This window comes from Salmo trutta, chromosome 31, assembly GCF_901001165.1.
Source record: "Salmo trutta chromosome 31, fSalTru1.1, whole genome shotgun sequence".
In the NCBI taxonomy this organism is placed as follows: Eukaryota; Metazoa; Chordata; class Actinopteri; order Salmoniformes; family Salmonidae; genus Salmo; species Salmo trutta.
In genome coordinates, this window is record NC_042987.1 from 12,565,839 (window position 1) to 12,579,510 (window position 13,672).

The 13,672-nt window shown below is 40.6% G+C and overlaps 1 protein-coding gene across 4 annotated transcripts in view; it reads left to right on the plus strand.

The window, feature by feature from the left end:
* Nucleotides 1-608: 608 nt before the first annotated feature.
* Nucleotides 609-13,672, plus strand: part of LOC115169563 (rho-associated protein kinase 1) — a 67,732-nt gene continuing 54,668 nt past the window's right edge. For all 4 annotated transcript variants that reach the window (XR_003870884.1, XM_029725299.1, XM_029725300.1 and 1 more), the window contains exon 1: nt 609-1,523. Coding sequence is in view for 3 of the 4 variants with exons in the window: in XM_029725299.1 (XP_029581159.1) it covers nt 1,431-1,523 (93 nt within the window). In the remaining variant the exon portion in view is untranslated. The remainder of the gene's footprint in view (nt 1,524-13,672) is intronic.

Below are 13,672 nucleotides of genomic sequence, written 5' to 3' on the forward strand. Positions count from 1 at the left end.
GGACTCCCAATCGCGTTCAGTTGTGATGAAGACTCCATTCGAACCAGGGTGTCTGTAGTGACCCACTCCAGCACTGAGATGCATTGCCTTAGAACGCTGCGCCACTCGGGAGCACAATGGACAAGCAAAAATATTTGAACACTGCTTATTACAGGGCAGCATCAACGCTTACCCTCAAAGCCCAAATGAAACTGGTTGAGAGAAATTGGCATTGTTTTGGGGCAGAATTATGTTGAGAACTAAGCCTAGCTCATGCACAAACTCCTTTGTAAACTGGGATTTTACACTGTTGAGTGCTGACACCGGTGTAGATTGATTGGAAATCTCTATTTGATTTTGAAGTACTGGCTGGGTGGCAGTCTGAAAGGCAAGATAAAGCAGGATGTATTTGTCTACTTTTGAATGGGGTTTGGCCGGGCCTCCTTATGTTGAATTTACATTGACATGTATATTGTAAAGCGGGGCGTGTTTGAGCTGGGCCCTACAACATGTTGTCATCATCACGATCGTGCGCTCAACAACCCAGCCTGGGTAAACTCCATACCGTCTATGGTGGTAAACTCCTTCAACGAGCCTCCACTGGGGCTCATGCGCAGTACTTGACGTTTCAAAGTTGCTTCTCCGGGTGTTTGAACAGGAAGGCGGACATGTTGGTCAGGCGGTGGGAGAAAATCGGGCATCGTTTAGTTTTTCGAAAAATAACATAGCTAACGTTAGATCAAAACCAGATTTATCTATGTAGAACCAGAACGTTGTCCTTCTGTATCGGTCAATATAGATGACCGATGACAATGTGAGGCTTACTGCGAACGGACGGCAATGAAATGTTGTAACAAGACGGTGTTTTAAACTGATCGAAATTTGGAAGGATCATTGTTTTTCCGCCACTTCTACTTTGCAGCTGTCAGACTCGTTTATAGTTTTTTTTGCAAGGGCCTTACACTGGTATATGGACACAAGCCTGGGAGTAATGTGGCTACTTTGCATCCTATCGGATTTTTAAAACTGTATTTAAGTTTTACTCTTTGGATGTATCGATATATTTTTAAATCCTGCACAACTCCTCTGCGGCATCCTGTGGACGCCGACTAATCTGTTGATGCATTTAGCCAAGTTAATTTAGCTAGCGTTAGCAAGTTAACTTCTTTTGAATTGCTGAAGTTGTCTGCAAAACCTGGCTGAACTAGGAAAATATTTTTTCTGAAAATGTGGCTTTTGAATATCAAACGCCACTTTAAACGTTTCATGGTCAGTGAAAAGGAGAGAAGAGACACGTTTCTTTGATTGAAGCTGCGGGTTCTTGCTAAACACTGAGTTCACGCAAAGGAAATAACATTAGGCTAACTAGCTACGTTAGCTAAATTGAGCTAGATTGCTAACTCGTTTTATTTAGCTATAGCACCGGCGTGGAACTCTACTTGTCTGCAAAAATGTCGGCTGGAGAAAGTTTGGAAGCTCGTTTTGAGAAAATCGATGCCATGTTGAAGGACCCGAAGTCGGAAATAAACACTGATTGCCTTTTGGTAAGTAAACTAGCTAGCGTTAACCTGACGATAAGCTTGGCTCGCTAAAGTTGGCTAACGTTAGCTAGATATGTTATTGAATTAGCTAACTATCATTAGCATAATTTAGCTAACTAGGTAATGAATGTGTTAGTAAGCTAGCTACCGTTAGCCAAGTTGAAATTGGTTTGAGTAAATTAGCTAGCTAACGTTAGTTATTTAATCTAACGTTAGTTTCCTACTCAACTTTCTAGCTACCTGGTGAAGTCAGCTATATGAATAGCTGCCTGCTATAGGCTATATTTGTTAGCCAGCCGACGTCTTGAAGATTAGCTTGCTAACTAACGTTGACTACCTGTTAGCTAAACAGCTAACGTTATTTGGCTAACAAGCTGAAGAAGTGGCATCCAAAACAACCATGAGATGTAACGTTAGTAGGGCTGTGAATTGCCAGGGACCTCACGATACGATGTTATCACGATACGTAACTACGTGCCTAAACGATATGTATTGCGATTCTACATTATATGTAACGTTATTCCAATAACACGTTTAGTTTTTTTTAAATTGTGATTTGATATTACAAACATATTGCTCACTAAAGTTATGTCTGCTGCCGAGTGACTGTTTTTACTGTTTCCGGGAACCGTTAGTTAATCGATATATGTATATATGTATTATTTATTTATTTAACCAGGTAGGCAAGTTGAGAACAAGTTTTCATTTACAACTGCGACCTGGCCAAGATAAAGCAAAGCAGTTCGACACATATAACAACACATGGAGTAAAACAAACATACAGTCAATACAGTAGAAAAATAAGTCTATATACAATGTGAGCAAATGAGGTGAGATAAGGGAGGTAAATATATTAATATATATGTTAATATTATTAATATATATATATTAATGCCCATGCTAACTAGTTAACTTCTTATCAGGCATCTATGCTAGAATGTCTGAATAACTTTAAATCAACATCATCAAGTTGAATACCGGTATGTCTGATTCTTGATGTAATTACAATTGACACATTTCACTACTAGTAGCTATTTTAAAATCGTCACGCTGTTGATGGTGAAGGTGCTATGCTATTTGAACCCGAGGGTATTTTGCAGTCTAAATAATAATAAATAACTGTACAGTGTAGTTTTGTTTCCAAGAAGATGGACAGACAGTCCAACCTTGACCATGGTGACTTTGCAGCCTGCTCTCATAGACAAGACGTAACACAGTAAATGTTCACAGAACACTCAAATTGTTATGGTATGGTTAAATATGACAGATCGTTACTCTATCCAAAAACGAAAGTAAGGTGGATGCTACTTCGAATCTCATCATGGACAAAGTTAGCATTTTAGCTATTAACCAACTTTTCAACTACTTACTACTTTTTAGCTACTTTGCAAATACTTAGCATGTTAGCTAACCTGTCCCTTAACCGCTAGCATAGCTAACGCGAGCCACTTAGGTAGAATTCGTAACATAGACGTTTTGGAAATTCGTAACACATCATAGAAATGGGTGATGGACATCCACAAATTAATACATACCATACGAAATGGAACATATGCTAAATGGAGTATCTGGGATTTATGTACAGAATAATACAAAATGCTCCGAGACCAGGTTGGGCTTTTGGTTTTCAATCATAGTGCATGGAACCAGAACAGGAAAGGCATGTAAAAATGCACAGTGGACCAAATGTGACAGGGGTTGTGGCTGTCTGCCTGAAGGCCTCCTTTGTGATGTACAGGCAATATTAGAACAAACTCTTTGGAGAGTAGGCCTGTACATGGACATTTATTTTGTAATATCCTCTGAAGTGGTAGCATCACGCCTGTTCTAACCTGCCAACCCAGCTGCATCAGTTAACTTGCTTGGGTCTGCCTGCCCTGACGTTTTACTGTGTCACTCATTCCCCGCTCATGATGTAACTTGTATCAGACTGCCACGTGCTAAACCTCAGAGGAACACCTCCAGACTCGAGTCTAGTCTATCAATCATGCAAACCGAAAACAAAACTGTTGTTGAGGTATCTCCACCAGAGAAGACTGTGATGTAGCCTCAGTCAGGGTCTGTTCTGTGTCTGCCTATGTTCCTATGAATGTCCATACCACTTAGAATAAAGCATTGTATTGGGCATGCATTTTAAGTGACAATCACGTGTGGATATTGTAACACAGCCTTTGTCTCTGTTAATATCATTCAGAGCATTCTAGTGAAGGCTTGACGTCTTCGATCCACATGGTAGTCGAAAGCCTCTGCATATTAGCCAGTGTGACATCTAAGTAGTCCATATGTGTGGTTACACTGTAACTAGCCTCTTTGGTAAATTGGGCTTCGAGGATATCGCTTACTGTCTGCTTCCCGAGGACTCGGTTCATTTAATAATCCATGTGAAGCAATATGTAATGTAACTCAATGTAAAGTACTAGCCTGAATTTCCTGTAGTTGTATTAAGCAACGGCAATGTTATGCAGACAGGTATGAACCTATAAGGGCCTTTCTATGAACTAGGGTACCGTTGAGGTTTTGGTATGCTGGACAACTTGCTACAGTTGTTGATAAGTCATTGATAATAATCTGCAGGTTTTTTCTTGTCATTACATTCAGCTATAAGGGTTGAACATAGCTATATTCAATAAAATTCAGGAGTTGATTTGAAACCTATTTTTAAGCCTTTGTCATGATAGGTGTCTTGAAGTATTTGTCCAAAGTCGTGTGACATAAAAAACATTACTTTTCTGTCCTTGCATTCATGGCAGTGTAAGTTATATCACATATTGAAGCATTAATCAGTTAAATTACGCATTGAACTTGAATCCTGGATCTAGCTGTCGGACAGATATATATATATATTTATTTATTTATTTATTAATATATATAAATGTATATATTAATATATATCACACACACACTACCGTTCAAATGTTTGGGGTCACTTAGAAATGTCCTTGTTTTTGAAAGAAAATCACTTTTTTTTTTGTCCATTAAAATAACATCAACTTGATCAGAAATACAGTGTATACATTGTTAATGTTGTAAATGACTATTGTAGCTGGAAAGGCAGATATTTTATGGAATATTTACATAGGCATACAGAGGCCCATTATCAGCAACCATCATTCCTGTGTTCCAATGGCACGTTGTGTTAGCTAATCCATGTTTATAATTTTAAAAGGTTAATTGATCATTAGAAAACCCTTTTGCAATTATGTTAGCACAACTGAAAACTGTTGTGCTAGTTAAAGAAGCAATAAAACCGTCCGCCTTTAGACTAGTTGAGTATCTGAAGCATCAGCATTTGTGTGTTCGATTACAGGCTCAAAATGGCCAGAAACAAAGACCTTTGTTCTGAAACTCGTCAATCTATTCTTGTTCTGAGAAATGATGGCTATTCCATGCGAGAAAATGAACATCTCGTACAACGCTGTGTATACTACTCCCTTCACAGAACAGCGCAAAATGTCTCTAACCAGAATAGAAAGAGTGGGAGGCCCCGGTGCACAACTGAGCAAGAGGACATGTACTGTTTGAGAAACAGACACCTCACAAGTCCTCAACTGGCAGCTTCATTAAATAGTACCCGCAAAACACCAGTCTCAACGTCAACAGTGAAGAGGCGACTCCGGGATGCTGGCGTTCTAGGCAGAGTTGCAAAGAAAAAGCCATATCTCAGACTGGCCAATAAAAAGATGGGCAAAAGAACAGACACTGGACAGTGGAACTCTGCCTAGAAAGCCAGCATCCCGGAGTCGCCTCTTCACTGTTGACGTTGAGACTGGTGTTTTGCGGGTACTATTTATTGACGCTGCCAGTTTGACTAATTCTTTAATCAGAACAATAGTTTTCAGCTGTGCTAACATAATTGGAAAATGGTTTTCTAATGGTCATTTAGCCTTTTCAAACTGATAAACTTGGATTAGCTAACACAACGTACCATTGGAACACAGGAGTGATGGTTGCTGATAATGGGCCTCTGTACTCCTATGTAGATATTCCATAAAAAATCTGTCGTTTCAAGCTACAATAGTCATTTACAACATTAACAATGTCTACCCTCTATTTCTGATCAATTTGATATTTTAATGGACAAGTTTTTTTTTTCTTTCAAAAACAAGGACATTTCTAAGTGAGCCCAAGCTTTTGAACGGTAGTGTATTTATCTCAAAATAACATTTTGTCTCCTTATATTACGGGGTGAAGATAAAAAATTGACGAACAACTCTCTCAATCTATGCGACGACAAAATCGAGTGCTTCTAACAGTCACCTTGACTTGATAATTAAAACGTCAATTGATACTGTCATTAACGTGGTTCTTCACTGACCATGTTTACATGCACGTCCATATCCCCTTATTTTCCAGGGTACTGAAGTATTCTGTTTTTGAGTTGACGTACATAAACGGCATATCGAGTTTTACAATAACCTGAAAAAAGCTTCTATTGCAGTTATGAGAAACCAGGGTTAAGATGCCTGGGAAATATTTATCTTAGACATGTTTACATGCCACTATCATCTTATCCCGTTTTAAAGTTTTTCGCGGTCTGTGCAGGCTCAGTTTCTCTTATCATGGGTGTTGTGTGAGGTTGCTTTTATCTGATTCTCAAACAAATCACTTCAAAAAGTAGGCTACCTGTGCAGTTCGGTCCACAATACAAATACATTTTGCTCATACTCATTACTGTATCCTATAGCCCACTAACTACTTTCACTCCTAGTTTAGATAAGTTTCTGCTTATAATTTCCGGCCTTTGGTAGGCCATATTATAGGCACATTTCCGACATTTGGAAGGCCAGTTTGTCAACTATAGTTAGATACATGCAGCTTTTCTTCTGTCAACTTGTTGCCCCAGAAGACTAAAGTAGTGCTCACTAGAATGTCTTACATTGGTAGAATGAATACATGAATTATCTACACAGAACAAAAATATAAATGCAATAATTTTCAAAGTTTACAGTTCATGTAAGGAAATCAGTCAATTGCATGCAATTTATTTATTTCAAATCTATGGATTTCACATGACTGGGAATACAGATATGAATCTGTCAATCACAGATGCCAGAAGAAAAAATCTAGGGGCGTGGATCAGAAAACCAGTCAGTTTCTGGTGTCACCAGCATTTGCCTCATGCAGCGTGACACATCACCTTCGCAGGCAGTTGATCAGACTGTTGATTGTGGCCTGTGGAATGTTGTCCCACTCCTCTTCAATGGCTGTGCAAAGTTGCTGGGTATTGGCGGGAACTAGAACACGCCAATACACGTCGACCCAGAGCATCCCAAACATGCTCAATTGGTGGTGACATGTCTGAGGAGTATGCAGGCCATGGAAGAATGGGGACATTTTCAGCTTCCAGGAATTGTGTACATATCCTTGAGAGATGGAGCCGTGCATAATCATGCTGAAACCTGAGCGATGGCGGCAGATGAATGGCACCACAATGGGCCACACGGTATCTCTGCATTCAAATTGCCATCGCTAAACTGCAATTTTGTTCAATGTCCGCAGCTTATGCCTGCCTGCCCATAGCATAACCCCACCACCACCATGGGGCTTTCTGTTCACAGCGTTGACATCAGCAAACCGCTCGCCCACATGACGCCCGGTACAATTGAAACCGGATTTCATCTGTCAAGAGCACACTTCTCCAGCATGCCAGTGGCCATTGAAGGTGAACATTTGCCCACTGATGTCGGTTACGATGCTGAACTGCGGTCAGGTCAAGAAATTCTTTGCTTGTGCAAACCCAGTTTCATCAGCTGTCCGGGTGGCTGGTCTCAGATGATCCCGCAGGTGAAGAAGCCAGATGTGGAGGTCCTGTGCTGGCATGGTTACACGTGGTCTGCAGTTGAGGCTTGTTGGACATACTGCCAAATTCTCTAAAATGACATTGGAGGTGGTTTATGGTAGAGAAATTAACATTCAATTATCTTGCAACAGCTCTGGTGGACATTCCTGCAGTCAGCATTCCAATTGCACGCTCCCTCAACTTGAGACATATGTAGCATTGTGTTGTGTGACAAATCTGCACATTTTAGTGGCCATTTCTCCTCAGCAAAAGGTGCACCTGTGTAATGATAATGCTGTTTAATCAGCTTCTTGTTATGCCACATCTGTCAGGTGTATGGATTATCTTGGCAAAGTAGAAATGCTCACTAACAGGGATGTAAACTAATATTTGCACATTTGAGAGAAATAAGCTTTTTGTGCTTATGGAACATTTCTGGGATTTGAATTTCAGCTCATGAAATATTTTTGTTGCATTTATATATTTGTTCATTGTTGTTAATACTGGTAAAGTTGTCTGTATTTAGAGACCCGGGAGCAAGCACAATAACAGTGAAAAGATTGGTCCTGTCCAAAATGTTCAAATGTCATCAGTTTGATCGGTTTTAAGGAAATGAAAGGTTCAGTTTGCCTTGGGTGCATATTTTATGTGGTTGAAGTACTGTCTGCTTGCGTGAGTGTCAGCGCACATTACTCGTGCATTCACTTTTTCTCAAGAGATGCTGGAATAAATAAATATTTCTCCACATTTTGTATAATTTTACTACTAGAAATGCATTAATTCTGCTGGAAATATTATATTAGGCTACATGTGAGAGGTAATATGCCTACAGTCAGTGTCCATATTTCAGTTACTATTCCATTTCACCCATATGAATTTAAATGAGGAATATTCATGGTAACAGGGATACTTGGAAGCGGGATATAAAAGGTGCATGTCAACAGCTTATCCTGAATAAGACCTTAAGTGGGATATGAGGTACTAACCGTAATACTGTGTGCATGTAAACATGGTCACTAACTATACATAATACTTGTATGATGCACATTTTGTGTCAAGCTGTTTAATGACACTGATATTTATAAGCAGGATCATTATCTGATCCAGGAAGGAATTTTCTGAAGGACAGTCAATTGACGAACAGCTGTTGTGATAGCACATGCGATGCAACAACAGCCCAAGTGCTTGAAAAAAGGTAATTTGTTTTGCCGGTGAAGACAATTGTGCCTGTATGCATGTTGGATCTAATATGTCTAGCGAATTGCTGTTCTTCTGTGCTTGATAGTGCTCAGTTAACTGGCTTTTTGTTTTACCAACATCAGTTCAATTACTTGAATTCTGTTTACTTCAGATTTTTTGTGACCCCAATGCGCCATTTCTGTAGAGAAATCAAATAATTCACAAGAGAAATCGAAGAAATCAAGTCAATTACTATGTGGGACGCTGGGCTGAAGGGAGTTGTAGTTTTAATTTAAGCAAATATTCAACCTAGGTCAGCCCCGAAACGTAATTAACTACAATGACCATATTCAACCTTATTTTGGACTTAAGTTTGTCGCCTGTCTTCCCACTTTTGGGACGACCCCCCCCCCCCCCCCCCCCCCCCCCCCCCGAGCAGAGATGAGCTGATTACTTTAAGCAATAAAAAATGAGTCATCAAATAACTAAATCATATTTTGTTATTTCATAGTAATTTCCTAGTTATCTATTGGGTCGACATCAATGTGGACCTGACAGTTAAAAAAATAAAATACAAATATGATCAATGTTTTGGCAATTGAAATTAACTATTTTTAGCTTTGGTTTCTTTTTTAATTTATCCAAACCGGACCGACCGCAAAAAGCACTAATCGCTAGGCACTACTGCTAGATTTACAGCAGGGTCTCGTTAGATTTAACAGAGAAAGCATCAAGGTAATGAGGTTATTTTCAGTTTTGTGGCTCGGATTGGACACTGAGTCTACTGTGCGCAATTGTGTAGGATAGACTATTGTGCAACACCCAACACTATTCTTATTAATAATTCTGAATAGAATGCCAACAAATTACATAGCCTCGTGTTCGTCTTCACAATATGTTCTGAGGATTAAATAACATGACAAATACATTTTTGTTTCCATGTTCCACCTTTTAATTTAAACCATACAAGGGGCTTGAAGTAGCCTACTTAATCTTGAATTTGGAGCTCAGAAGTTCAATTACTGGAATAGGCCTACCTTGAAAATCTGACATTTCCTTTATTTGGTGCTTGTAATTATCGTAGGCAATTTATACGTTTGCCTTCTCCCTTATATCTGTGATTTTATCTCTGCCACTTTCGTTTGTTTCCTGCCGCTTCAGTTGAAGGGTGTTACGAAACTGTTGCGGTAAAACCACGTGCTGTTATGAGGATGACAACATCTAATGCTGACTCCAACTTGGCTCATATTTTAGAGTGTAGTAATTATAATTTGAATATCAATGCGTTGGCAAGGTCTAAAACAAGGCCTAAACAAAATCTTTGTGATAATGGCCTATTTTCTTTACACTTTACATGCTTTTTGGGAGGGGTTTGTATTACGCCCTATATGTACAATTGTCTAACATTGAGGTCCTTAAATTACAATGAAGTGCTTGAAAAAGTCCTTGAATTTCACTTGCCAATGTCTGTATGAACCCTGCTTAAATTATGTATAGTCCTAGGCCAATGTTGTATAGGTGGAGTTATGGGAGATTTAGCATATATTCCTTTAACTACACACTTATAACTGCATCAAAATATATATCTTTTTTGTTTGAAACCATTTTAAGTTTTGGTCCTAGTGTGTCAATTTGGCCCCATTTATTTATAGAAAGACCCACAAGCAAGTTGCCTAAAATGTGTGATAAGAATGAATAGGGCTGGGAACTGCCAGGGACCTCACGATACAATATCATCACGATACTTAGGTGCCGATATGTATTGTGATTCTCACGGTTTTAGATTTGTTGAGATTTGAGGGACGAGAGAGCATGAGTTTTATTTTGATCAATCGTGGAAATAAGTATAATAAGAACAAGCTATAATGGAAAAATATGACAGTTTTGGTACAGGTACAGCCGACTAGCGCAAAACTATTGCAATATTGTACAAAGTCATATTGCCATATGTCGTCCATAATATCCTGATGTGACACTATTGACCCCCCCCCCCCCATAAACGAAACTTATAAACGGGAAGCATAGAAATGGCGCACATAAAACAAATCTACCGCTTCTTAGACTTGCTTTCAATGAGTGACAGATCTATAACAAACATTTCTAGGTGAATATGACCGGGTCGCCCGAAAAGCTACATATTGCAGATTTTAAATTAAGCTAGCAGGTATTAGGCTAAGCCTAATACACATGGGGAAAGCATTTCTCTACATGGAGTTCAAATAAATAGAACCGCACACTGTCAAAAATAATTATCTAAAACTGAGGCTTCAATGCAAAATAAAGATGTTTATTGAAACGTGGCCAAAAAAAGCTCCCTAATAATTGATATTTCTCACTTTTGTATATTTTGTATATAATCTAGATCATGCATTCTATTGTACTTGGTACTGATTCATAGATTTTCCAGTGTTTTCTTCCTTGATCATGTGACACCTGCAATTATCCTTGAAATACAAGCCAGGTGTGTGTGCGGACAATTTACACGGATGACCTGAGGTAAAAAAGCTTATGTTTTCACCTTTTTTTAATTTAATGCATTTTCCTGCACTATGATTTTTTTTTTTTTGGGGCACCATGATGTTTCAATAAACATCTTTATTTTGCGTTCAAGCCTCGGTTTTGGATTTTCCTTTTTTCTATGGTGTGTGATTCTATTTATTTGTCTCCTACACACCTGGAACAGACACTATTCAGAAGTTAGGACCTTTTTTAAAGAGCGCAGACGGCCTCTTATCATCTACATGGTTGGTGCCAGGGCTGCTAGCCATATTAAAAACAACTCCCTTTTTAAAGAAGAACAGTTGTTTAGTCTCCCTGACCTCCCTCGCCCGCCCGCCTGCCTGCCTGCCTGCCTGCCTGCCTGCCTGCCTGCCTGCCATAGAGAAAGGCACTCACTTAACGCACACACTCCGGCTCTGCTCTGACTTAATGGCAAAAAGCTGTGGCGACTTTTCCGAAGCTCAAGCCCAGGGCAGCCACACACACAAGGGTGTTGTTCCTCTTTTCCCCCTTAGCTGCAATCTCCCTCAATGAATGGAAGCCTTTGCTTCAACCCCCTCTCCACCACCACTCTGCTTCTTCACCCACAGCTTAATAAAATTCCATGCTAATCAAATAACCTCTTGTCTTTGACTGGCCTGGAGTCCCCTGTGTGTCCCAAAGCCATTCTGTACGTGCTGCCTGCGCCTGGAGAGAGTCAGAGCTGCTTGCCCCGGCCTCTGCTCTGAGGTAGCTAGCTGGGTGTGTTCTCTCCACCCATAAAACCAAAATGATGTGGGCCGTTGGTAGTTTCATGTTTCTGAGAGCTTTGCTTTTAACATTTACCTCGTAAAGCAGCTTTCAACATGTTTAGCTGCTAGGCTATGAGTAGGCTAATCAGTTCCATCAAAAAGCACAATGCTAGCTGTTTTCTAAGGCTGGTTATCTGTCTCTAACCTGATTTGACTTTTTGTGGTGTTTTTCCGCTAGCCTTGGCAGGGTCTGGGGTTCCAATCTGTTTTTGCTCTCTTGCCAACTCCCTATGGAATTGCCATGCCAAATGTTGTCAAGAAAGCAGGAACAGACTGGCACCCAGGCTAGTTTGCTGTTGCCTTAGCCGAAAGCAGTGATGTTGCTCTTTTGCCCATTGTTGTTTTGACTGTGATATTTTGCCCCCGTCCTGCACTCAGGGGTAGCCTACCACTCAGACACTATGTTCCAGTCCTGTCAAGCTTATCTTCTCCCTAAATAATTTCTGTTGGAGAGAGAGATGGGACCTTATCTGTATCACACTGCCTGCCCTCATCACAGCTCCAGGCAGGCTCCTGCTCCTGAGAGCCTCTCCGCACAACCAGAATTCCTGGCATTGTGATGGGGAAGCTCGCTGACATTTTAAGGGTGCTTTTATCGTCTATATAGTGAGCTACAGTGGGGGGAAAAAGTATTTGATCCCCTGCTGATTTTGTACGTTTGCCCACTTACAAAGAAATTATCAGTCTATAATTTTAATAGTAGGTTTATTTGAACAGTGAGAGACAGAATAACAAAAAAAAAATCCAGAAAAACCCATGTCAAAAATATAATAAAATAATTTGCATTTTAATGAGGGAAATAAGTATTTGACCCCTCTGCAAAACATGACTTAGTACTTGGTGGTAAAACCCTTGTTGGCAATCACAGAGGTCAGACGTTTGTTGTAGTTGGCCACCAGGTTTGCACACATCTCAGGAGGGATTTTGTCCCACTCCTCTTTGCAGATCTTCTCCAAGTCATTAAGGTGTCGAGGCTGACGTTAAGGTGTCGAGGCTGACGTCGAACCTTCAGCTCCCTCCACATATTTTCTATGGGGTTAAGGTCTGGAGACTGGCTAGGCCACTCCAGGACCTCAATGTGCTTCTTCTTGAGCCACTTCTTTGTTGCCTTGGCCGTGTGTTTTGGGTCATTGTCATGCTGGAATACCCATCCACGACCCATTTTCAATGCCCTGGCTGAGGGAAGGAGGTCCTCACCCAAGATTTGACGGTACATGGCCCCGTCCATCGTCCCTTTGATGCGGTGACGTTGTCCTGTCCCCTTAGCAGAAAAACACCCCCAAAGCATAATGCTTCCACCTCCATGTTTGATGGTGGAGATGGTGTTCTTGGGGTCATAGGCAGCATTCCTCCTCCTCCAAACACGGCGAGTTGAGTTGATGTCCAAGAGCTCCATTTTGGTCCCATCTGACCACAACACTTTCACCCAGTTGTCCTCTGCCAATGAACATCTTAATGATTCAAACTTCAGACGGGCATGTATATGTATTCTTGAGCAGGGGGACCTTGCGGGCGCTGCAGGATTTCAGTCCTTCACGGCGTAGTGTGTTACCAATTGTTTTCTTGGTGACTATGGTCCCAGCTGCCTTGAGATCATTGACAAGATCCTCCCGTGTAGTTCTGGGCTGATTCCTCACCGTTCTCATGATCATTGCAACTCCACGAGGTGAGATCTTGCATGGAGCCCCAGGCCGAGGGATATTGACAGTTCTTTTATGTTTCTTCCATTTGCGAATAATCACACCAAATGTTGTCACCTTCTCACCAAGATGCTTGGCGATGGTCTTGTAGCCCATTCCAGCCTTGTGTCGGTCTACAATCTTGTCCCTGACATCCTTGGAGAGCTCTTTGGTCTTGGCCATGGTGGAGAGTTTGGAATCTGATTGATTGATTGCTTCTGTGGA